The sequence below is a fragment of the Podarcis melisellensis genome (genome assembly GCF_964234715.1).
Source record: "Podarcis melisellensis genome assembly, chromosome: 5".
In the NCBI taxonomy this organism is placed as follows: Eukaryota; Metazoa; Chordata; class Lepidosauria; order Squamata; family Lacertidae; genus Podarcis; species Podarcis melisellensis.
Genome location: NC_138537.1, coordinates 55,890,636 through 55,917,992, shown reverse-complemented (window position 1 = coordinate 55,917,992; position 27,357 = coordinate 55,890,636). Strand labels below are relative to the sequence as shown.

The 27,357-nt window shown below is 40.1% G+C and overlaps 2 protein-coding genes across 2 annotated transcripts in view; both read right to left on the bottom strand.

Annotated features, from left to right (window-relative positions):
* Positions 1–27,357, bottom strand: part of ZRANB1 (zinc finger RANBP2-type containing 1) — a 280,696-nt gene that overhangs the window by 62,893 nt on the left and 190,446 nt on the right. The window lies entirely within an intron of this gene.
* ABRAXAS2 (abraxas 2, BRISC complex subunit) lies at positions 992–27,337 on the bottom strand. The gene is made up of 9 exons (XM_081912232.1): positions 26,848–27,337; positions 17,341–17,431; positions 16,678–16,714; positions 13,702–13,768; positions 11,577–11,767; positions 9,854–9,973; positions 8,879–8,963; positions 6,292–6,406; positions 992–3,109 (listed from the first exon to the last, which is right to left on the bottom strand). Exons 1-9 carry the CDS (start codon positions 26,917–26,919, stop codon positions 2,640–2,642), a joined length of 1,248 nt encoding a protein of 415 aa, XP_081768358.1. The 5' UTR covers positions 26,920–27,337; the 3' UTR covers positions 992–2,639.

The window sequence follows — 27,357 nt, the reverse complement described above, 5'->3', positions numbered from 1 at the left end:
ATAGTAACAAAGATTATAATCACTTGATTTCTTCAGTGGTGATAAGGGAACAAATCTAAGGACATTGCTTCTCCCCATATTATAATTTGTTTTTACATAATACAAATGTATATGCAAAATAACTGGTTGAGTTGTTAGAAAAAGGAGAAAAGGCGGCAGATTAGTCTCCAAAAGAGAAGGGTAAAAACAAGTTACTGCATAGAAGTTCCTATTCCCAGCCGAGTCTGGATCCCAGTAAGAATAATAGAAGAGGGCTCATATTTACACCAGATACCGCTGATGGGACAAGCATTCCATCTGTGTTATACAGGCATTATGGTCAGTCATAACCTAACACATAACTAGAGATAACAATTACAATGAACCAATAGGGCAGGACGGTCAATGATGGTACTTCTACTGGAGATAATTACGCAGGTTTGTACGGATTCTGAGTTACTTAGAAATTGATGCCAATGAAGTGTATGCCTCTGTAACCCCAATTTATGAAGAAACAGGCAACAGATTTAAGACCACAGGTTTTATAACAAATTATTATAGGCGATGTAATATTTCAACATCATGATTTTCCCACTGAGAAATTAGATATGCCAATATTTGTAGAAGTAATTTGTGTGTATAGAAACATATTCCACATTATCCAGACTCAGCTGAGTCACCCATGCAAATGGAGTTGCTACCTCCAAAAGTTGTTGTGATGTACTATGCAAAGTAAGGGGATATTTATTAAATTGCTGCTGCCAGTCTTCTGTTGCAAGGATTATAGATATTTGCCATGCATGAGCAAATGTGAATGGACATTAGAAAAAGTGATTACTACTGTATACAAACCATAATCTCATGGGTGCTCCTCTTTACACTCAGCCAATAGGGGAACCAATATACTGTTTTGTCAATCATTTGTTTCATTGAGGAGTGGATCTTAACACCGCTTTCACTTGCAGATGCGTGATCTCACTGCAATGAAACATTGCTGACAGATATTAAAAGATAAAGGATTAAATAAGATTTTATTGTCACATTTAACTGCTTTGTCAGAGATGTACATTAAAAGTTTGAGTGAGATAAAAATAAAATTTCTTGAATGAACTGATGAGATGGCAACAGCACTTATTTAACAAACCAGCACAACAGATGATTGTAGATACCCAAAGTTAATAAAACCCAAACACACTTTTTGTTAATTAAAACAGACTGCAGCAATGTAAAACAAAACATATCATGTTAAGGCCAAATAGTATGTTAAGTACTGAAAACAGAAATGTTTATAAAGTCCCAAATGTCCAAGGAGATAGAAGTATTTTTATCATATTTCAAAGCCACTTGGTTTTACTTAGTACAGACAACAGAGAGGCGAACAGATAGATGTGGGATTGTTTAGCTACTGAGTTTTTAGCTGCAGGCAATCATATATCTAAAAGAAGTCTTCATGTGGGTTTTTAATCAAGAGTTGGATTAAATAAAACAGAGATGAATTGTTACAGAATCAAAGGTTTGCCATTTGCTAATTGAAGAAAATGCCTAGTTCGATACTTAGTGGCACTATTTTGTATCTTTTGGGCAATTTTTTCCCTGCAAGCATAAAATAAAAAATATAGTAAGTGCATTCAAAAATTATTTAAACGGATTCCACTTCATGCCTCGCAGGTTCTTACCCCAACATGAGAAGAGCTATAGTTTTAATTTAAGAGGAAAACCCAAGGGGATTGCACTAGACAGCCTCTTCCATTCTCCAGGACTTATTATTTTATTTTATTTTATTTATTTATTTATTATTGTATCCCACCTTTTTCCCTAACAGAGACTCAAAGTGGTTTACATAGTAAATCTGGATTATTTTGAATGTTGCATGAAGTTTTGCATTAAATGTTCGGTGCCTGACAGAAATGACCACATTATTTCACTACTTTCTGCTATGTGCTCTTCATTATTTTTAGAACAAAAATGCAACTGATGATAGTGTGGGAAAGTCACTTTAAATCCACCAAGGTCAGAGTAGTTATGCTTAAGACATTCACTGATGATTTACTGGTAATCGCTTTTCTACATAAAAAGGCAACCATAATTTTAAGTGATAGACATTAGGCTAGTAGAAAAAGATTGAAACAAACTTCATCTCTATTAAAAGAGCATGCAGAGAATATAGCTCACATTTGTTCCAATCAGGCTGCTTGAAATTATCAAAGGTTTTTGTTTCTGGCAATGATCTATTTGGCTTCACCATTAAAAAGCCTGCTGATCAAAGTTCTTAGAAATGCCCCCCTCCCCCAAAATTCAAGGCATGATAGTGCACGAGGTAAGCTTTGATTTAAGATCATTAGAGTGCGCTTAGTTGCTAAATTCCATTTTTTATGGAGAATATGGCAACAAAAGCCACAGGATCCCCCCCCCCAATTTCATTTTGCTTATTTACCAGTACATCCATGAATTTCATCAATATTAGTAGTTTGATTATCCTAATGATTCAATTACAAAACTTGCAAAAATGTATCACAAAAGTGAATAAGCCATCTAAGTTCAAGTCTTCTACATCTGCTGTGCACAATAATCCACTTTTGTAGCCCATTTCCTCCAAGTTAAATCCCAAAATATTTCTGTAACATTTAGGAAAGATAGTGCTATATTAAGCTCATGTTCCATTAGATCTGGGAGATTTGAGTGTTCCTGGAATCTCCATCCGCATGTGTCAGGGGACGAGAATTTCTTGTCTGTGCGTATTCATTGTCAGATGACTCTGTAGGCTCAAGAAAATTCTCACAGTCACTGTCTTCTGATTCATTAACATTGTCACCGACAGTTGCCTGGGAAGAGGAGGGCATGGATGTTCCATTGCCTGAAAGCTTCAATCCTGTATTTGTGGAAACATAACTGGAAGAGCCTACTGCTTGAGGTCGAGGCATGAAAACATTGCTTTCTAGAACACCAGGGCGTATGGCACTGTCGTGATTGATTACACTCAAGTCAGCATAAGGAGGAGGAGGATCAGAGGCATCGGGTTCTTCAAGATTACTACCTTCTGCAACAAATCCAGCATGGGACATTCGGGGGATAAATATAGGCTCCAGGGTATCATTTGACATTTGTCTGCTTAAGATGGCCTGCTGCAGTCCTACAAAAAAGTGGGAAAATAAATGTAATTAGCTGTCAAAACAAGGTATCTTAATGTGGCAAACTGCATAAAATTTTGATATCATGGGCACTGAAAAGAAACTCACAATGCACCTATGTATTCAACTATGTTTAAGTAAGTCATTTGAGTGAAAAACTGCCAATGTTAAACTGACTGAACTAGTTTTCCTAGAATTCACTTTGCTAGTACTAGCATGCTTCATTATTGAAATGTCTTGCAAGAAGTTAAACCCAGTGCCAAAGTGAAGTGGAGCAATTTGCTTTAGTTAACTCAAACGGACAGGATTTCTCAAAGGCAGGCACTAACACAAACTTGATAATAGGCTACTTTAGGTGCATTTATTATCTCTCAAAAGAGAATTCCCCATGGGCAAAAAAGAATGGTACAGTTACAGCAGAGTATATATAGCATACATGTATTATGCCTCACAGCAGAGGATTGTACTTATGCAGGAAAAGACTGAAGTAAAACCATTTAAAGCAATTTCAATTGGCTATTATTTTGAAAAGCCAAAACCACAACCTAATATTGAGAAGTATGCTGATTTTTAGGCAAGAGAATTCCTAAAAGCCCTGAACCACAAAACCATCAGATACAGATTTCTCATTTCTGACCTCTTTCCTCAAATGGTACTGAGACCAACTGGGATGAGATCTATGTATCTCTGAACTATACAATAGTAACTTTAATTTTGATTCTTAGCTAATGAGGCACTGAGGTTTTGAACACTATTTTAGAACTATCACATACCATCTGTCACGGTCAAATGAAACTAAACATGCATATAATCTTTTCAAAAGTCAATCTTCTAATGTCAGAAGCAGTATTTTGTGTCTCTAAAATTGAAGGATTTTTTTTTCAAACTTTTCAATACTCCTTTGCTTCTTCTGCACAGTGTGGAGAGAATGCAGTGGGCAGAAACCATGCAAAATGAGTTCTATCACACTATCAGGCCTATTCAGCTCTCACTTTGGTTACTTGCTACCTTACGCTAAAAGCTTCTGCTTCTTGTCTCATGTCTTTCACAGCATATCTGAGCAATGCGGTTTCATCAAAATAAATCCCCACCACAAGGCAATTAGACAAGGGAGTGGATAGGACAGCATAATATTAAAATATACACAAACAATAGGGTTTGAATGAGCCCAAAAACTATAGAGAAACAGAAATAACTGCTGTGTAAGTAACTGTATTGACCCAATTTTATTTTAGGGTTCTAAGTGAATGGCATAGGGTTTTACCCTTGTCAAAATATACAGTCAAACCTCAGATCCCGAGCACCTCCGTTTTGGAACGTTTTGGCTCCCGAATGATGAAAACCCAGAAGTAAATGTTCTGGTTTTCGAACATTTTTCGGAAGCCGAACGTCTGATGAGGCTTCTGCCTGAGTTGGAAGCCATGCCTCGGTTGTCCAACATTTTGGAAGCCGAACGGGCTTCCGGAATGGATTACGTTCAACAACTGAGATTTGACTGTAATGCATGATTTTAACATGGATAGTATACTGATAAGCAAGTAAAATCAAATCCCAGGGAAAAGTAAGCATGAAAGTGAAAGGCATTCAAGAGCTAGAGAAAAATAATCTGTTGTACTTAGTTATAACTGAAGAACTTGTTCTATACTTGCCATCACCCTAAAGCTTATGTACTTATGGAAAATCTAGTGACTGTTAAACCACTCAGAACTGCGATGCCCCAAAATCAACACACTGCAGAAAGAAATATATTATCCTTCCAATACTCAAACGTGGTATTTAATTGGTTATCCATCCAATCATGTTTTGAACCGTTAGTCATGTATATTGGAGAACTACTTGATAGAAGATCAGAGTAGCACTTAAAGGCCAGGATCACATTCAATACGTCAGAAGCTACATTTGAAGAGGCAACAATAAATATAAAACAAACATTGCTCCCTAGTGCTGAAATTTCCATCGCACATTTATCTGCCCTCAGCATTTACTGTTTTCTACTTTTAGCACCCCCATATATTGCCCTCTCTATTTCTCAATCCACATTTCCTTTAATCCTATTTTTCTTTAATCTTATTCCTGATTTCTCCACTAAGCACTTGCTTGGACTTTCAAGACATTCCATCTAGTCATTTAAGTGCCAGCTAATATAGGGAATATTTGTGTTCATGAGTAACACAAAGGGGATATGGTCCAATCCAAAGTGAATTGGCCCCCATTAAAATTTTGTTTAGGAAGTTACCCGGTACATATTATGAGTTGACGGGAATGGACTTAGAAATAGAAAACACATGGCTTCCCACTCAGCTATTTATAATTAGCAACAAGTATAATCTAAGTGGTTCCTAATTGGAATGGAAGAACTGCCAGCCATATCCATAGTTTAATAACTATGAAAACTATACTTCAGATATAAGACAAGCATGTTTTAAAGACACACTTCATTCTAGAGCCCCGGGGAACATACAGCGTCTTTCACATCTCCAGATCATAACTGATGCCCATATTTCTGAATACTACAATTAAGTGTCATATTTTGATATTTTCAATGAACATCCCATTCCACATGTCTACATTAGCAGCAAAGTTCCCATCACTACTAATATAATCGCCTCCTAGTTTAACCCTTCCCCTGCTTCTTCTAACACTATTTTTTTCTGTTTGTGCTGCAGTTACTCCAGCAAAGATTCTTGTGTTAGGCAGGAACTGCATCAGGGATTATCTACCAATTTACAAAGAGAACTGGAACACTGTTTAAGAATGGTCAAGGGGAGGGTGCATCCCCAATTCTATAATTGTCCCTGTTCATCAGCTTTCCTTACCCCACATAATTAAAGTATACATGATATGCCTGATATTTGGTCTAAGGAGGTGGCCACTCACACAAAACTAGATTACTGAGGTGGTGTATGGTATCATCTCTAAATATCCAATGTGATATATGTAGGGCTCTCCAACCCTATGAAGCAAATTGGGTGGCATGTGTGGAATACATCTTTGTTCCATACAAAGATGGACACAAATGGATATCACCCTTAGAAAAGGGTCTGGAACAAAATGCTATTGTGCTATGCACTAAACTCTAAATATTGGATTTGTTTTCAACTGGACTGTGTAATGGAGCACTGCAGAGCTGAGGGTTCGGTCAATTTCCCCAGCCAAGTAGAGAATATTTACAGAAAAGGCTTACTTATTTCCTGCTCCTTTTCTTGTTTCTTTTGCAAGATTTGTGTTTTTAGCTTATTGACTTCTGCCTGGAAAGTTTCAGCAGCTTGTTCACTCTTCTCTACTTCTATACATACTGCCTAGGAGAAATACACAAGGTTAGTGAAAATTCATGTTCAAAAGCCTTAGTAGAAATGCAATGTAGAAAAATCAAGTTCCAAGACACAGCCACTGTGAGATTTTCATAATTCATATACCATGCACCACTTGTGACCAAACCTCAATTACTGTGGTAGAAAGAGAAGTTGCCAAATTTCAACCCTGGGCATCATTGTAAAGTACTGAAGGAATGAAATACAATTTGCACTAAGTTTTAAAAACTTATTTCTGAGTAGACATGGTTAGGACTGTGCTGTATGTTCTTTGGAATTCAATGGTGTTTACTCCCAAGTAGATACGAGTAATTGCACTCTTAGCAGCCAGATTTTGGCTTCATACATGGCCAAGCTAAGTGTGCTGATGGCCAAGCAACAACTCATAAACCCTCGTTGAAAACAGATAATGCTCTATGTCACCACTTCTCAATCATTACTTACTGGAATCTGAGAACAGTAATGCAAACTGATTTTATGCACTGCAGCAAAACTGCATGAGGGTCATGTAATAATCAGGGCAGGTCCACTCACAGCCTGGGATGTAGCACTACAAAAACTGTAAGAGTAGTTCTAAGCCACTAATGCTGACACCAGCTTTGGCAAACCAAAAAATTCAAGTAGTTATTTGGAGGAATGCAAGAGAATGGCCACTCTAGCTGGTGCAGTGCAAAGTTTATTTGCACTACAGCTAATAAGTTGGGATGAGCAGCCTGCTGAAGAAACAGTTTAATAAAAATCCATTTATGCTATAATTGCAATGTATCTAGTGAATACTGGCCAGGTGGGGAATATATTGGGAAGAGGCTTTTTATACGCCTGACTGTTTTTTAGAACTTAGAAATGTAAAAGTTAGATGAGATATTATTATTATTTATTAAATTTGTATACCACCCTTCATCTGAAGATGTCATGGCATTTCACATGGATCTGTTTTTTTTCTTTCTCAAAGAGCTACGAGTGAGAAAGAATGTGCAAGGACTTAATATTTGGGGAAAGCCTAAGTCAAAGTTCACAGACTAGCAGTTTTAAACGTAACAGAAAATAGCATAAGCCCACAAAGCATGCACAGGCAGGTTTCTTTAGGTCACCTGTGCACCAACATAAAGCAAGGAAAGTCACATCCCTACAAATATTGGAAAGGGTGATTTCTGGAAAGCAAGAGCTTGCATTTTTTGCTTCAGGCAGAGGTTCAACACACTTGCACGATAACTGCAATTACTTAACGTCAAATGTATTTTTAAAAAAGAATAAAACATAGAGGTGCACTATTTAAGAGAACCACTAAGGGTATTATTATTTGTATAGATGTTAATGATCACAGCATGGATCATATATATAGAATATAGAAGTGTGCCTCTGAGCATCTGAAAGCAGCCCTTCCATCACTGCTGAGAAACCTAACAAGCCTCTATACAACTGAGATAAGGTAGGTAAGCTTGGGCAACTTTCTTCTTAGAAATTAACTAGTGGGTGCCTTCATGTAGTTCCCCCTCAATCTATAAAACCTGGTTAGCTATCTACCTGATGAACACTTTTAGTTTTTTTATCTGTTTTGCTTTATTGAACATCTTATGTATTTCATAATCTACATTCTATTACTGTAAATCGTTCTGGGACTCCTCAAAACAATATATAAATAGATTAAACTAAACTACCAGATGTGTATGTTACGAATCTGAACAATAAAGAAGTGGCACAAATGATGCAGTTTCAAATCAACCCACAGGATTCAAGAATAAAAGGGAGATGACAACTTCATGCATAGCGGGAGTAGTTATGGATGCTTACTGTACCACCAGTAATGCCATAAACCAGGTTTCAGACACATAATTGGGGCAGCTACTTAAGTGTAAACATGCCGTTATGGCCTTAATTAAACTTTGGCACAATGGCATCCAGACCTTGAAAAGACCAGATAATAGGCAGTAGGGTCTGAATCACAGAAAAGGAAGGACTGGAGCAAAGAGGGATTTCTATTTTCTGCTAATTTTAAATGCTACAGTATTCTTTAAAGATCCCTTATCAAATATTTAAGACACATACACACACAGCCTTAATGCATTATACAGTAGGGCCTCAATTTTGCAATCAAGTCCAGTGGAGAAAGCCCTTCAGAAGAATGCAGCCGCAAAGATTCAGCATTTTGCCCATGCATATCCTAAAGTGAGAGCTGGATATAGGACAATTTGGCCTATCTCCTTGACAGCTACTTTCAGTCTTAAAGCAGGGAAAACTTGTAATAGACAATTATTACCTACAATTCTTATGCTAGAAATTTCTGTTCTATTAAGCATTATTAACTAAACATTTTAATTAGTTGATTTGACTTAATATAGCTTAACTATTCACAATGTAAGTTGTTCATGAAACATTTAAATTCAAAATGAAAGTTTTACTGTAGCTTTGCATTAGTAAGCAGAAAGTTGTCACAATAAATACAGAACATTAAAGAATTACCTGTGCTTTTTCTTGAAGTGCATTATAAACCTGATATATAGCCCTGATGTCCTTCATCACACCATCTTTATCAAAAAAAGCAGTACTAAAAATACATCAGAAATAATGTGTTAGAAATGGGCAAATCCTGATTTTCCAAGATGTCTTTTACCCTTCAAATGGGTTTACCTTTCAGAGCCATACTCCAGGAAGCAAGGCCTGGACTGCTGAAGCTGTCTGAAAAGGATAGCATCTATGATGCACCCTGGACTGACACAAAGCTCTTTGATTCAGCAGAGGTTTGCAGAAAAATGAGGGAGGCAATTTTTGTCAATTCCATTCGCCCCTGCAGTTCTGTGTGCCACTGCACATGTTGCTCCAAAGGATCCCCAATCCAAGCAAATTGACCAGGGGGTGAGGTTTTGCAGAGGAGAGGGAAATTGGCAAAAATTGCCTCCTTTCCTGTTCCACTGATTGGAACTAGATCAAAGAGCCTTCCATCAAGTAAAAAGACACCATTGGATACAATCCAAAGTTATTTTTGCACAACCTGATGTTATATTAACACAAAAGAAACATTTATTCCACAAAGTAAATAGACTGAATATTTATTGCACACAAAACAAACAAAAACAAAAAACCATGACAAACTAAAAGCCAACAAGGAGCCTCATTTAAGCCAATAAAAGTCATACACATGGAGATCTTCTACTGTTAACGTTGGTCACATTAACGTTGCTTTTCTTGATAATTTGCTTTATCCCAAATAAAGTTTTTGACTTATTTTTCTGCTTCTCTGTACTGTTTAAAAAATAGCAGTCATTAAACAAAACCAGATAACCAAGAATGCTCTAGATCTGCTCCTGGCGATATCTAAGAGAGTCATGATAACTGAAATCAACGGATCCACTGCAAGTGTGACTAAGTTAGCGATCACATGCATTTATTTCTAGGCACACCAAAATGGCATTTGTTACATATTAAAACAATGCTCACCCATGCTCCTTAATAACTTTGGTATAATTTTGGGAAGTATTTGGCACTGAAGAGACCTTGTATTCCTGTTGGCTTGTGTTGCCTAGGTTAGGAATAGTAAGTGACACTCTTTGATTATACCTGCAGAAATAGTTTAGAAATATGAGGTTACTTTCTGTAATGTTATTTCCCTACAAGAGATTCCAGTCATAACAATCACCCAGAAGAGCCTATTGCCTTACTACCTCCCCACAATGATTAGGGTTTCAAAAAGCTACAATTAAGAAGGAAATACAACCTAGCAGTTCGAAAGCATGCCAAAAGTGCAAGTAGAAAATAGGTATCGCTCCAGCGGGAAGGTAAACGGTGTTTCCGTGTGCTGCTCTGGTTTCGGTGTTCCAGAAGCGGCTTGGTCATGCTGTCACGTGACCTGGAAAAACTGTCTGCGGGCAAACGCCGGCTCCCTCAGCCTGTAAAGCGAGATGAGCGCTGCAACCCCAGTCGTCTGTGACTGGACTTAACTGTCAGGGGTCCTTTACCTTCACCTTTTTTTACTTTAACATACTAGTTATGATCTTAAGTGCTGACACCCGAACAAACCATTAGCAGTAAGTAATAACCCTAGGCTACAACTTGCAGCTTACTCCTAGTAGTACACCAAGACCAGGGGGGAAATGCAGCATTTGTTCACCAAACTATAAAATATAACTAACTCACAGCTGGAAAATGTTAATGATGACTATATAAGAAAAAGGTTATTACCCACCACCACTAGAAACCAAATAGGTTTTTTTCTAAATAGCTTTAAAAAAAAAAGGTGAAGCATAATATTTAATTTTTAAGTCACATTGATTAAAGCTGTTTCCCACTAATTATCAGCTACAGTTTTAGATGATTGCTCAATTAATTAAAGTTTGCAGTCCTATATGCAAGTACAACCAGACAGATCAGCTATAGAAAGCCAATTTGTGATTGGGGGATTTTCATGACTCTCAAATATTTTAGTTTCTAGTTACTATTGTGGGCCACAAAGTATCTTTAATGAAGAGACAGCAGAATATTTACTAGCAGATATATTGAGAATACAGTTTTCAATAATAAAAATAATAATAATAATGTATTTGTACCCCACCCATCTAACTGGGTTGCCCCAGCATGATTATGATTATAATCACGATTATGATTATGAGGCATAATAGCATTCACTAAACTAACAAGACTCTAAAAATCAATCCTTCTCAAGTTGGTTTTATCCAATAATAATTCTTACAAATTCCTACATTATATTTTCCATATACAGGCAATGACCAATTAACCGATGGCACATGCATGCACAGCGCTGAACCCAGAAGTGACATGAAAACATCACGAAATGAGTCACTAAAAGGGCAGAACAGGGTGTGGGGAGCTTATACATGCTCTACCAATGCATGCTTGGGCCAGGAACAGAACCCCTGTACAAAATGGTCATTTACTGTAACTCCTCTTTCTGGATATATTACTCAGCAGTTTTGTATAATTAGGGGGAAATCCTGACAGCTTCCACAGAAGAGCATATACTTCTGGATTTTGTCTGTGGATTATGTCATCTGGTACAATACACACCAGCTATTTAGCACTTGAAGCAACTGAAACACTCAGAGGAAAAGCAACTTGCACATCATCTGTGACTATTACTTTTGTTAATTACAAAAATCATTAAAATGGGCGAACAGTTTCCCTCCACATCTTATAAACTGTTTACCTTCGGTTTGGTCTAAAGAGAACATATTCTAAAGCATGTGTTGAGTTATTTGCAGTTGAGATGAAACTGAAGAGAAGGAAGACAAGATCAGGCACTCCAAGAATCTGTGTCAGCTGTTTATGAATGATGTGTTCTCTATATGACATTTGTTGCTGGGTGTTTCTCCTAAATCTGTACCATCCAATAACGTTCTACAATAAAGATTGAATTGAGGGAGTATTAACTGAAGGATAAAAATTGCATCTCAAAAGTACATTCAATATAGATTAATTATGAAGTCCCAACATGATGCCAGAATTCTTAAGCCTAATTATTCCAATCAAAGAAATAAATGGCATTCTGCAAGATAGCATTGTTGCAATCTAGAGAAAATCGAATCCCTTCATGTTACCAACAATCCCATGCTTCAGGAAATATTACACTTTGCAGTGACAGGAAAACTTCTGTTTCAAAGACAGCAGATATTATTACTGAAGTACATTCAATTTAACTTGCATGCTGCTTATCACATGATCCTTAAAAGCTTCTTTCCCCTCAAGTCCTTATGTTTTTCTACTGTTTAAGTAGCAAACCCTTTTATGCCTGTGGGCCACATTCAACATTATCCAATGCTCCGAGGACCGCATGACGCTGTCTCGCTCTCTCTCTCTCACATACCGCAGGGGAGAGAAAAATCTCATCTTTAAGTTGTTATGGGTAAAGAGAATGAAAGCTCTCAGCTCACACTACTGCAGCAATGGGGTTCAAGAGCGCCCACTCTCCTTGCTCATCAGGTCTGCATTCTCATCATCAACTGATCTGGACAGAGAGATTGAAACCTCTCTGGTCACACCAGCTTGATGGGGGCTCAAATGCAACACATCCCTTTCCCAGTTTAAAAATGCACCGTCAATGCAGCCAAATTGTTGAGGGGTGTGGGGAGCTGCTAGAAATGGTCCGCAAAGCCAAATATAGTCACTATCAACCTCTGCTGTAGATACAAAGAAAACAGTACTAAGATACTACAAAATTTCCTTTCTTCAGAACTGAATAAATAGAAAAGTGTTATTGCATATTTAACTGTGCACAATAATTCCTACAATTATTTAGATCTTACTTGAAAGGAAACTAAAAGAAACCCCTCTCTATATTTCAAAGAGAACGGAAAACGTTTTTTCCATGGAAGCCACAGGAAAGATGAAAGCGATGAGGAAGTTCCACCCGATTACCAGCTGTAACTGAGAGTTAGGGCTGCTGATTGTTATGAACCACTAAGTCCCTTTTAATGTCATTGGCAAAGGTTTCCCCCCCTTTCATTTTTAAAAGAAATTTAGAAAGATATAGAACAAAACACAAGATATGGCAGTGCCCCAGTGAACTAGCGAGTACAATAAAAAAATTGCATGAAGAGAAAAACCAACTACAATTCTAAAAAAAAGTCTTTCCACACTGTTGAGTGCTGACCACGTGAGTTAGAAGTAGTGGGCACTGCTCTGCTGTGGGTATACCCCTTTGGTAGGAAGTTAAAGAAAAGTAGTGCTAGAAAACCTATTTCCTAAAAGAAGTATTGGGAAATTCCTTGGGTTATATCCTAAATCTCATCCTATTTAACATTGACATGAAACTGAATTAGGTCAAGCAAAGGGAGCAACAACTACAAAAAAGAAGTGTGCATGCACACGAAAGCTCATACCAAGAACTAACTTAGTTGGTCTTTAAGGTGCTACTGGGAGGAATTTTTTTTGTTTTGACTATGGCAGACCAACATGGCTACCTATCTGTAACTGTACAAAAAAGGAAACATTTAGGCAATTCTTCTTCACCAGTCCTACAGGATTCAGAGAGATTGAGAGATGGGCTCAGAGGAGAGCTAGGGGGCAGAGCTCCCCATTATCAGTTGCCTGTGAATGCTCACTGGGATACTTTCCCTTCTTTTATTTTTTACATATCCTTTTCACATATGGTGTGTGAGTGTATGTGCATACAGACTGGCCACAAACACTTGGGATAAAAAAGGTTAGCCACGCCTGGTCTAATATTTAACATATTTCCCTTCATCATTCTTTATGATAAAATGTTACGTTACTTTTTCTTCAGGCCTTACCGGTAGCACAGAGAAAAAATTAATAAAGAAGTGCAGACTTACTTTTCTCTGATCTTTAAGAATCCTATCCAAATTCTCTTCATTGACTTTGCCCGCATAGTCATAAAAGCTTAAGAAAGAAAAAAATAGGTTTGGCTTAGAATCAAGTCAGTGATGTTTAGTGGAATAAAATGTAATATACTGTAAAGGTGTGTCTGAGGCTGCTTATTCACTACATCCATGAACGATTAAACCTTATAGAGAAATATTATGGGGAAGTTAAACAGCTAAGTTATGAAAAATAACATATGTACCCCTGAAAAAAGTCTGCTATTAAATGTTGAGTTTCACAGGTAACAAATCTACAGCTAATGTTTATAAAAAATTATCTCAACTAGCTCTTAGATGTATTAGATGTACTGTATAAGCAGAGCATAATCTCTATTCAAACACAACACTGTAAGGAACAATTAAGTAAGGCAAACACACCCAGTATGCAAATATCCACACTCAAAACACCCACTGTGTGTGTAGAATAAACACATATAAAATATGCATTTTTAGAGATTTTATAATGAGATTTGTAAGGCATGTCTTTGAAATGAAGATGCATCCTTCAGTTATTATATCAGATAGCATTTTTATCTCCCTAAAAGCAGTTCCAAACAATTAACTTTCTTAGCCTCCATCTCAAAGAGGTTAACATGAGCATCACATATTTATATCAGCATCAAGCTGGAGCCGTCATTTAACTGAGCATACATAGTAACTAAATACCACAAATTTCTACATCTGAAGAGAAACTTAAGTATATCCTGTATTAGAAAATGACATTCCTTCTAGACTTATCTGCTAAATTATTAGCCTCTTTGTAGAGGAAGTTTACAGTACATTACACTCATTGACAGCAGTCAGTCTAATAAAGAAATTTTCTTTTTAGAGTATTGCGACACTAAAGGCACAGTAAAGTAGGCATCTATTCCAACCATGTTAGTTTCTTATTTCACACAAGTGCTACTATTTAGCAAAACGAAGCCTATTCTTATACAGAACAATGTCAAAGGTTTATAGTGATAAATCACTATCAGATGCTGTGCATTGTGTACAAATTCTTATTCCTGTACATGTTTAAGCAAAAGAAGAGGTCTAAACTCCATTGACAACTACATTGTATAATCTGAACTGAATTTATTTATTTATTATTTTATATTAATGTATTTTTATTAAAGATTTTCTTGATTTACAAAGTATGTGCAATGTCTCTCTCTCGTATTTTTTTCCATGTAACACTTTTAAAAAAACAACAAAACAAATCGGTTTCATTTGTTGAGACATTAGGAGGAATAGGGGGAAAGAGGTGGAGGGGGGAAAGATGAGTGGGGGTGGGGTCGGGTGGTGATGTTCTGAACTGAATTTATAACAAATGTTTTTGTATATATAGACGCCTATTGCTTTCAGCTTTCAACTTTCCTATGTGGAAGTGCTGGTACTTCTAGGATTGGCAGAAAGTTTCAGACAACTTCTGAGAGCCAGCATGGTGTAATGGTTACCACTGGACTAGGAACACGAAAAGCTTATAGCCAGAACAAACTTAGTTGGTCTCTAAGGTGCTACTGGACAATTTTTAATTTATTTCGACTGCATCAGACCAACACAGCTACCTACCTGAATCTAAATTCAAGAAATTACCAATTCTCAGCCTGAGCTATCTCACATAGTTTTGAGGATAATATGTAGTAGAGGAGAACCACATACATGGTGTTCAGTTCCTTGGAGGAAAGGTGGAATATAAATGTAATATCATAAAAACATAGAATTAGAGTTGGAAGAGACCCCTGAGTGTCATCTAGTTCAACTCCCTACAATGCAGGAAACTCAACTAGATCATACATGACAGATGGCCATCCAATCTCTGCTTAAAAACCTCCAAGGAAGGATAATCCACCAACTCTTGCTGGAGTCTGTTCCACGGTCAAACAGCTTTTACAGTAAGAAGGTTCTTCCTGATATTTAGTCAGAATCTCCCTTGCTGTAACCTAAATCTCCGGAGTAGGAGAAAACAAGCTTGCTCCATCCTCCATGTGACAACCTTTTAGATATTTGAAGATGGCTATCAGATCTCGTCTCAGTCTCATCCTTACCAGACTAATAAATAAAATGCTCTAAAAAAGAAGAGAATCCATAAAACTGGAAAGCTCTTGGACACAGGGGGAAAAGGTGCAAAGGCCACTATCACTAGTGACATTTTCTCTTAACATGTATCATGCTTAAATAAAGATTTTAAAAATATGTTTTTGTAAACCACTTACAGGATCTTTTTAATTTATACAATTATGTGGTATATAAATTTTGTTAGATGTCTTCATTAAAACATCATGTCAATAAGTGTGATAAATAAACTGGCTGGAAATCTAGAAGAGGATAAATACATACCAAGCAATAATTTTATGGAACTGCCTCAATTAGCAATAGCTATACATTTAACACATACAGCATCAATTATATTACATACAGATCATGGAATCTGTTAAATACGATATGGCAAAAAGTATTCTGTGAATGTAGAGAGCCACAAAATGAAGGAACTGAACCACCTAAAAACAAACTTCCTATTAAATTGCTTGGTACAAACAGGGCAACTTGGCATCTGCATTCTTTTAGCCATAACAATAAATCCACATATCCCTAGAAAGCTAGTCATATTTCTAAGTCTCTGAAAGGATAAGCTGAATTTTAAAAAAGAATTTATTTTTAAAAGGAGACTTTATAAGGAGAAAAGACTCATTTAAGTATTACTTTTAATGTGATGCATTGCAAACATGTAAAATAATGTATACGACATATGGGAGCTCCCAAGTGCATTCAGGATATATTTTTATTCTTTATAAAGTTGAAGGATGTTCTTTCATAACACCTGTGGTATTGATTTAAAAAATAGTAATTAGACTGGATGCTCATTCTGACAGTTATACTAATGTTGGTTTCAGCCCACCTACAATTGGCACAGAGGAAAAAGAAAAAGATGACGAAGTAACTTACCTAAAGAGTTTGGAACAAGGCTCATGATTATGGATATCTGTAACAAGAAATTGACAGTGTAAGTTTCAGTTATACTTTGCATCAAGTGGAAAGCTACCAACATGTACCCCACATGTTTTTTCCCCAAACATCAACCCAAGAGCAAATACCCAATTCCATTTCCCTAAACATATAAAGAATGTTTCTAATGTCAATGAAATTAACCTATACAAGTGTTTTGCTCTTTAGTCATATTATTTTTACCATAATCAACAAAAGGGCACTATTCTACAGATATTGGAACAACACTTAGCACTTATAAACATGAAGCCACACTTCCAATCCAGTGGCTTCCTTTCCCCTTAGGAACTGAACTGTATGTAACTCAGCTGTGTATCTGCTGAACTAGAAAAACATGTACCCAAGTGCAAATGGCCTCATGAAGTAGCTGTTCTTTTCTTGACTACCTGTCCCCGAAGCCTTGAAGTGTACACCTGGGATGTTTTATCATATGCCCACAGAAAGTAGAAAATCAAGTAGTAGTAGTGAACAGAGCTCCAAATATTTCTGTCAAGAAACTTACCGGACCAATTTTTGATAATTCAAAGCATTAAACATGGGAGTGAAATGAATGAATGAATGAGGTTCAACTGCAGTGCAAGTTATTAAACTGTAGCTACTTACCAATAACTTGCAGAAATTCAATGTTGCTGATTTGAGAGTCACTAATACTAAACGTCTCCTCTTGCCTTATCTCTCCCAAAAGAAAACCTTCCTATAAAATTGAACAAAATAATTATGATTAATGACAAAACCCTACAATTGTACTCCATCATGTTTTATCTTCATGCAGTTTTCATAACTACATGTACAGTAACTGAAATTATTAAGGGCACAATCCAAGGTTGCACAAATGGACCTCTACTCATAGAATAGAATCGTACAGTTAGGAGGTACCCCAAAGGTCATCTAGTTCAACCCCTGTAATGCTGGAATCTCAGCTAAAGCATCCATGACTAATGGCCACTCAACCTTTGCTTAAAAACCTCCAAGGAAGCAGAGTCTACTGCCTCTCTTGAGAGTCTGTTCCATTGCTGAACAGCTTTCACTGTCAGAAAGTTCTTTCTGATTTTTAGTCAGAATCTCATTCTTGTAATTTGAAGCCACTGGTTTGAGTCCTACTTTCCAGAACAGGAGAAAACAAGCTTGTTTCCTCTTCCAGGTGATAGCCCTTGGGATATCTGAAGATGGCTATCATATCTCCTCTCAGTCCCCTCTATTCCAGGCTAAACATACCCAGCTTCTTCAATTGTTCCTCGTAAGGCTTTGTTTCCAGACCCTTGATCATCTTAGTTGCCCTCCTCTGCAAATGTGCCAGCTTGTCAACATTATTCTTAAATTATGGTGCCCAGAATTGGACACAGTATTCCATGTGTGGTCTGACCAGGGAAGAATAGAGTGGTACGTCTGGACACCATACTTCTGTAGATGCAGCCTGGAACAGAATTAGCTTTTTTGGTGCTGCATCACACTGTTGACTCATGATAAGAGTACTAAGACCCCTGGATCCTATGGGGTTAATAAGCTTTCTTTCTGAATCAAAGTGGGCACATGTTCTAGCTGGGATCATTCCAGGGTTGTGCATGTGTGAGCAGACTAGACTTCCATTCAAGCAGTAGGATAAATTCACTCATCAAAGAGATAGATTGCTAAATCAAAATTCCAGGATGGCTCAATAGTAGCCTCATGCAATAAACTATGTTATATCAAAGACTGTTAAATGTTTTCCCTTTATTTCCTATTTAAATTACCTTGAGATTTTGTATATTCATTATATATAGTGGAATGCCAAAAAATTATTCACTGGAATATCACTGTTGACTGGTTAAGAAATTATTTTGCACACAATACTAACCTATGGCTTACCACTGCCTCTCTTCTCTTATGCAGCCAAAATGGCTTCACTAGTATATAATTTCCCTGAATTTGGTTTCAAAATAAGCAAACTTCAAACCATGGGTTTGTTTTTAACCAGAACCCCTGACAAGAAGCAGAGATTCAGAAAAAAAATTAGGGGAAATGCTGGTTAAGTCCTTCACTTAGCTGAAATAGAGGAGGAAGTCTACAAGCCTGAGGGTTTGCTTTGTCTCAGTTCCAGCTTATACACATAGTGCTCAACCAAGGACATGGTTGAGCACTGTGTGAATGTGGCCAGTGTGTCACACAGGCCCCTGCTGGAATTATGAAGCAGGTTCACAGAGGCAGAAAATTTGGGACCTTTAAATTCTGTTTACGGAACACAGCATTTTCAATTCTTAGCACAGGACTTATGTTTACATCCTATCACATCAAGACTATTTTCTTCCTACAGTGAAGTCAGATGTAACCCAAAAAGGGGCTTAGAAAGATATGAAAATAAGAGCAAGACAACGATAAAGCTTGCTGAATAGAGAAGGTAAAAACAGCAGCTTAGAACTTCTCTTGTTCTCTGTAGTCTATCCTAAGTACACAAATGGAATTTGAAAGTTGCCTTCTTCACTTCACTTTTAAAAATAGCATGCAAGCTACTTGGTTCTGAAATAATGTATAGAGCAAGCATTCCACAGATAAAACAGGACTACAAAATCAGAGAACACAAACCAGTGCATATTTGCAAAAGCTACAATCCAGTATCTGCATACTGCAAAAAGTAGGCAGAACATTCCTATTTGGGGCTTTGGAACAGCTTGCACTTTAAGAAGCTTGCCTTCCAGAGCAGACAACAGAATTCACTGATCCGAAGTCAAAATTATTTAAGTTGCAAACAAAAAGTTCATCTGAAGGACAAAAAGTACTGAATTTAGCACACAGATCTGTAAACAAAGCATAATGCAACAGAAACCAAAGATACCATTAACTTATTTGTTTGCTATTTATCAACAAGCAAAATAAAATCAAAATAGGCCTGTTTTCCTTAAACAGTCATATTGTTTTACCCAATAAACCACAAATTTGGGGAATATTGTTTTCCAGATCTATATTCTACCTTATTATCCCCCAAAGTAGCTCATATAAACTTAAACACAATTAATGGTAATCCAAAAATCCATTAAAATTCAACTGCAAATTAGTTTTTTGTTTGAAACAAGAAAACAAAAACAAAAATTAAAACAAAGCATAGCATTTTTATGGTGTCAGAAAAGAGACATGAACCTCTTAACAAGAGGTGTCTAAAGATTCTGAACAGAATATGTTACATTGTTCTTAAGTGTCTTCTTCCCACAGGTGAACAGATTCCATCTATGGATAGAATAGCATAGAGGAATATGCATTGAAAATATACAGTAACATGAAAATTCTACACGATTTCATGATCATCATTCCAAAAGCACTTTTTTTGGGGGGGGGGATATTGCTAGTATATGCCCAAAATAGCAAGAGAATTATGAAGGAGCTGCATTTTCTAGCCTACCCTGCAACTTCTAAACTCTTAGAACATCTTACAGGACATTCTAATAACAATGAGAAGAAACACATTTCTGCAAGTGGTATAAAAGCAGTAAACTGGGAAAAGATGAAAGAGTCATGGCAATTAAATAAGAGTTAACCAGTTTAGGAAGTCTGTGTGAATAAAAAGTGTCAGAATCATATAAAGTTTGGCACCCAAGTGAGCCTCCCTGTGAAGAACATTCAGCAACAGAGAAAGCCCTTTCCATGGTCACCATGTGGAGATATCTATCGATCTTGCCTTATCGATAGAGCCGCGACGTCAGACAGCTTTACGATCCGCATCAATCACCTACAGCGGTCCGGCAGGCTTCCTATCAAGCTGCGCAACTCTGCTGTCTCTCCTTTCAGTCACGGCTTTTTAGCAGAGTAGAAGCACAGCGTGTAAAGCAGTCTTGCTTCTTGTAAGCACACATAGACAGGTTTGTCTATTTACAGCTCTTTATTCATACATTACAGCATCAAAGTCCAGGGCTTCTTTCAGCCATGTCCAAAGGCACGTCTTTCTCTCTCAGATACACAGAGAGAAGTGAAAGTACAGGGAAAAACTCCTCCTTCTTAGCTTCTAAAAGCTTCTGTCTCCGCCCAGCTTCTGTAAGCTGACGTTAGCAGGTGACACACACCAGGGGAATTTAACCAGATAAATTCTGAACCATCACACCCCCCCTTGTGTCCCTGCGTGATACCTGCGCAACATCTTCAGTAACACCTTGTGAGATCAATTCCTTCCCCAATGCCTTGTGCCCTCCCTTGGCAAACCTGTTTGGCATTTGTGGAACCACCTCACAACTCTCAGAATCGCACTGTGCGAAACTTACCCACGCACCTGTGGCTTGATACCTCTCTGGTGGGATACCTTTCGTTGTGCGACTGGACCTCCTAGGCACAAACTCAGGTGTTTCCTCTGACTCACTTTGATCAGCAGGTGAGTCCTCTGCATCATGGAATTCACCCTCTGACTTAAAGCGTCTTCGAATCCTCTCCATCACACTCACAGGAGAACTAGGCTGACTTTTGGGCAGTCTCTTAACAACTTGTGGAGATGCCACATCCTGCTCCTGACCCTGGTCAGTGACCTGGTCGTCATCAGCAGCCTCAGCCTCTTCTTCCGCCTCATCAGAGCTGTCTTCTGGGTCAGAGAGACAATCTGAGAGAACATCACGCCTGACAGGAGTCTTTGACTTTACAACCTCCTCTAAGAACTCAGCGTGTTTACTGATCAGCACCTTACTCTGATCACCTGACGGGTAAGCAAACCGCCATGCACGGGCATCTGGCTCATACCCACAGAAGATCATTTTCTGGACTTTGGCTCCATCTGGCCTTTGCAAAGCCTTAGGCAAAGAGACAAGCGCAGGAGTCCCAAAAGTCCGCAGAAAGTGAACCTGGGGTTTGCGGCCATTTAACAAAGAGAACGGTGTGTCACCTACCAGTGAGTTATAGACACGATTCCAGGTAAATGACACAGCCCTAGTAGCCTCCACCCAAAACTCAGGAGGCAACCTGGCTTCTTTCAGCATCACCTGTGCAGCCTTAACCAGAGCTCCACTCCTCAGCTCTGCCACCCCCCTTTCCTGGGGTGAAGTAACTGTGTGGCGTATCCCTCTCTTCTGCAAGAACTTCTGCAACGCAGAACCAGTGTACTCAGCATTTCTGTCACTGATGATCGCTTGAACCCTGGTGGAGAACCTCTGTTCCACCCCCTCAATCCAGCTCTTGATCAGCTGTGCTGCATCCTCCCTGGATTTGAGACCGTGAGCCCAGGAACTCTGCGAGAAATTATCCAAAAAAGTTAGGAGAAACCTGGCCCCCCCTAGACTTGGTTCCTTGACAGGACCGGCCAAATCTATGTGTACCAACTCAAAAGGTTTAGTGGCCACACGTTCCACCTTTGGGTAACTGCACCCTCTCACCTTTGCTTGCTTGCAAGTGTCACAATCAATGGCACTTCCACAATTTTGAATCCTACACCCCGTGGCAACCTCGGGCAGAGTCTGCAAGTCCTCTACCGACCCATGAATTGTTCTCTGATGCCATACGCATGCACATGTAACATTATGAGCGGGAATTGTAGCACGCTGGTTGGGAACTGTAGCACGCAACGCTTGTGCTTTCTCAACCTTCCCCTCACCCCCAAGAGACGTTTTAAGAATGAAAAGGTCATTCTGTCCCTTCCGCACTTTGGCCAGTAACCTCTCCCCTTTGGAGATTGTGCAGACATCATTTTCAAAACAAACTTTGAACCCCTTATTCAACAAATAAGGCACAGATAGCAAACAGTGATGAATCTCTGGAACAATACAAAAATCCACCGTCTCCTGTAAAACAGAAAGATAGACATTAGTGCATTTGCGAACTCTAGTTTTCTGTCCATTCGCGAACTTAATAGTTTGTCCCTTCGGAACTGCTGTGCAATTCCACCTCTCGACTGCAGGGATCTCTGGAACCATGTTGCGGTTAGCTGCAGAGTCTATTACAAGGCTGAGCTGGAAATTTTCCACTCGGCCGTCTTCAAACACTGCCATAATCGCAGAAACTTGATAAGACTCTTCTCCCTGCTGTTTACCACGGCCACCTGGCTCAGCTCCACGCCTGCCTGTCTTCCCAGGCCTGTTGCCATGGAAACCTGCCTGATTCCCATGGGAAAAGTCCTTGCAAACATCCTGCATCGGCTCTCTGCTCCGGTGGGGGCAACTGCCACGCCGACGTTGAACTCCAGTGGAAAAACACTGCCCGGGGCTCCTCCCAGCTGGCCTGGCCTTCCTCCTTCTGGAACGGTGCCTTCCACCAGCTGGCCCCCCCTGAAGCTCCTCTCTGCTTCAGCACAAAGCGAAAGCTCTTTAAACTTGCCTTTGGAACTCATCGCCCCCCCGATCTGCTCACTAGCGCTCCTAGAGGCTAAGACATCGGGAACAGGGCCTGCCAGTCCAGCCTCTCCAGGACTCAGTCCATCACACAGACGTGTAGAAGCATTGCAACAGCTCCCCAACACTGTCTCAGCCCCCATTGGGCTTTCTGGGCACCCTTCAGCCCCCCCAGGGCTTCGGCCTTTCGCTGACGCCTCACACAAGCCCTTCAGCAAATTCCAGGCAGCCCACGCTGTCGTTACGCCCTCCAAATGAGGCCTCAGTGATGCATCAACGCATGCTTTGAGCATCTCTAGCTCTTGCAGCCTCTGGCTATCTTCAGCCAACACAGCCCCACAGCTTGCTTCACCTGCTCCAGCTGCTGGCCGGCTAAGGGGTGATTTTGGCTCCCATTGGCATGCTTCCCAAAGCCCTTCGACCAAGAACCATCCCATTTGTCTGGACCACGTTGCCCAACTCTTTAGAGTGAGCTTTTCCAGCGGTATATTCTGGCTTTCAGCCATCTTCTCCCGTTCTCCCAAGGTGCCCCAAGCTGTACTTACTCCGTACCAGCTTCCTCCGGCCTTCCCTTCCGTGGAGAAACGATATTTCAGCTGCGTCTCAGCTACCAGTTTTTAGCTGCTTTTTAGCTCCAGCTCTCTGTGTATCAGAAGCTCTCACTGCCTCTCGGAAGCAGGCAATTAATCATCTGCTCTCCGGCACCCAGTCAGCTCCCGTTGCGCTCCTCAGCCGCAGACCGCTGACTTCAAAGCATTCCTGAGGCTCACACCGACTGCTTTACGAGCGTTTTCTGACACTCCATAACCTGTGGAGATATCTATCGATCTTGCCTTATCGATAGAGCCGCGACGTCAGACAGCTTTACGATCCGCATCAATCACCTACAGCGGTCCGGCAGGCTTCCTATCAAGCTGCGCAACTCTGCTGTCTCTCCTTTCAGTCACGGCTTTTTAGCAGAGTAGAAGCACAGCGTGTAAAGCAGTCTTGCTTCTTGTAAGCACACATAGACAGGTTTGTCTATTTACAGCTCTTTATTCATACATTACAGCATCAAAGTCCAGGGCTTCTTTCAGCCATGTCCAAAGGCACGTCTTTCTCTCTCAGATACACAGAGAGAAGTGAAAGTACAGGGAAAAACTCCTCCTTCTTAGCTTCTAAAAGCTTCTGTCTCCGCCCAGCTTCTGTAAGCTGACGTTAGCAGGTGACACACACCAGGGGAATTTAACCAGATAAATTCTGAACCATCACACACCACCCCCCAATACCTCAAGGACCAGCTCTCCCCATGTGAACCAATCCGGATCCTGTGATTATCATCTGAGGGCCGTCTTTGTGTGCACCCTTCATGGGAGGTCCAGAGGCAAAAAAAGAACAAACATTTTATGTGTTCCGTGTGTGTGAAATGCTCTCCTCAAGAGGTTTGCCTGAAACTGTTGGTACATATCTTTAGGCACCAAGCAAAAACATTCCTCTACAATCTGACCTTTGGCTGTTAACTATCTATGGCCTTTTAAAGTTGGGGGGGGGTTGCTTTTGTTTTTAAAAAGATGCTTTGATTTGCCTTCAGCAAGACAAAGCATCCAATAAATTTAGTAAGAATGATATATATACCGTTCTGGTACTTCTGGGTTTGCCGTGGACATTCGCTGGAATGGACGCTAGACAAGGCGGATGTTCGTGGAGGTATTACTGTATCATGTTATGGACGACATTGAAAGCTACTGTAAGCTCCCCTCCCGCCCCCCGAAAAATTATGTTGGTCTACAACAAACTAACAGAATCGTGGTGCAGATGCATTTTGCCATCAATATTATTGTCACAGTGGGTCAAAAAATGGGCTCATATGCTGCTACATTTAAGTCTTCTGCCACTTGAGTTCAAACTATCGCCAAACTTGTGTGCAACTCATAACATGTGGTAGGCTGATAGAATGTGACAGCCCCATGATTGTAATGGTACCTTTTACCTTGTAATGGTAGCAATGAATTCCAGAGACACACCAACAAAATTTCCAACATACACGTTGAGAACTTTGCAGAAACAAAAGGCTGCAAATCTTCAACACCACACCAGACTACTGATCAGCTGTACAATAGGATTTCTAATCCGTCCTTATTGCCCAGCACCAGTTATACTCAGAACCTGGAGTTGACCAGAAAAGAAGATGAAGTCTCTGTAGACTGCAGCCAATACCTCCTGTCAGACCACCTGGCCTAGAACTATCCAAATATTTTGTTATCTGACCATCCATCACCAACTGCATCTCATTCTGCCCAAAAGAACTTCAGAAGGACCCATCTCCCAGAGATTTGAGCCTTAGGTTTCTAGTGGTCTTAGTCCATTAGTCCACTTACACCACTATAACCATTACACCACATCAGGAAACACTCAGACACATACTAATACAATGCAACATTGTTAAAGGTATTACAGAATCAGTATAATAAGGTGTACTGATAAAGAACTTAAGCAAGGAAACATACAAATAAAACACCACCAGCAACTATCTAAAGGATAGACTTAACGTCATGCTGCAGTCACCTAGTAGTACTTCTGAAGGGGAACATTCAGAACTTCACGAACTGGTGGGTAGTTTTGTCTCTCAGCTTAAACCAGGGGTAGAAAACCTAAGGCCCGTGGGCTGGATGCAGCCTAATCACCTTCTCAATCCGGCCCACAGACGGTCTGGGAATCAGTGTGTTATTACATGAGTAGAATGTGTCCTTTTATTTAAAATGCATCTCTGGATTATTTGTGAGGCATAGGAATTCGTTCATTATTTTTTCCTTCAAAATATAATCTGGCCCACCACATGGTCTGAGGGACACGGCTGAAAAAGTTTGCTGACCCCTGGCTTAAACCATCACTATCCATAGCTTTCACCTAGATCTTTTCATCTCCCCCCCCCCCCCGGAGGTTTCTCACCTAGAAAACAAACAAGTGAGTTACACCCAGTATTGTGGGTTCTCAAAATAAAATAAATTTAATTGAAAAAACAGCATATTTTGCATTCAGTAGTTTTTAGTTTGCCTCACGTTTTTGATAATTTAACATATTTTAATAATTTAAACACAAACATAAACAGTTTAGAACTGTCTAGTTTTGCTGTAACTACAATTGCATTTGGCATCCATGCATTATTGCTAATGAATCAGATTCCCCCCCCCCCCAAAAAAAAGCACAGGGAAATGTTCTCTCAGGCTTCACTTGCTCTATTCAATTCTTCTAGCATTCTAACACTGCAGCTTACCACGGCTGAACCCCGTCACTATAAACAAATATAGTTTTTCTTACTACAGCGGTCCGTTTCTCTTTTTATTTTACTGCTCCCCTTGTTTCTATAGGTAAACAAAACAGCTTCTATAGATACATCCAACGAGATTTCTTTCCTTTTAAACAGATTGTATTATCTCCAAAGCCAGTCTCTACATGTTGCTTCATAAATACCAAGTGAAAGCGCCCAGGGCACCAGGTTGGGAAAAGCTGCATGACGGCTCCACGGGCGACTTCGTTATCAAGCTCAGCTGTTTTGTATTCTCAGCACGCGTTTTGCTTCTCCTCACCTCGCATGGCTGTCTTCCCGAAAGGTCGCCCACTCGCCCTGCCATCCCCCCCCCCCGCCAAACACAGCTTTCTTCCCCCTCGTATCCCGCTTCCCACGGCGGCTCGGCCCAGGCTACCTGACGCCCCTTTCAGCCGCGCTCCGCTTCCTATCGCCGCCTCCCCCTTCTTCCCTCTCACGACCGTTTCCTCTCGCGCAAGGCTTGCCTCCCCTGCCCCCCCCCCCGGGAAGTGTGTGTGTGAGAGAGAGAAATGTCGCCTCACACGGGGCACTTACATGGTCGGCGCTACTGTTGGTGCTGTAGTAATAAACGGAACTGAACGTGTAGCCTGAAATGGAAGCCGCCATGATGGAGCCCCGCCGCCGCCGCCGCCACCTCCGACGACGGTCCCACAAACCACCGCACCTGCGCCTCCCCGGCTCACCCTCGCGCCCGGGCTTCCGGCGAGCGCCGCGAGGCCTCCTGGGAAACGTAGTTTCCCCGCGAACCGTTAGAAGCCCATGGGTCTGAGGGAAAAGGCCCCCTCAGGAACACCCGGGGCCTGGCCGTGAAAAGGCGCGGTATAGCGAAATAGCTGCACGGAGAATGACAGGATTCGGAGCAAGGCCTTCTTTCATTTCTCGTAACTGGGGCCAGTGGCCCAGCCCCGGTTCCCACCTTTCCGCCAATTATAGGCGGACTCCTATTGACTGCAATGGAGGTTGAACCGCTTCCTCTTCCCCAGGGGGAGTTAGAGAAGAGGTGACGTAATGGGGGCGGGGCATGGTAGGTCTCTCTCCCCCCCC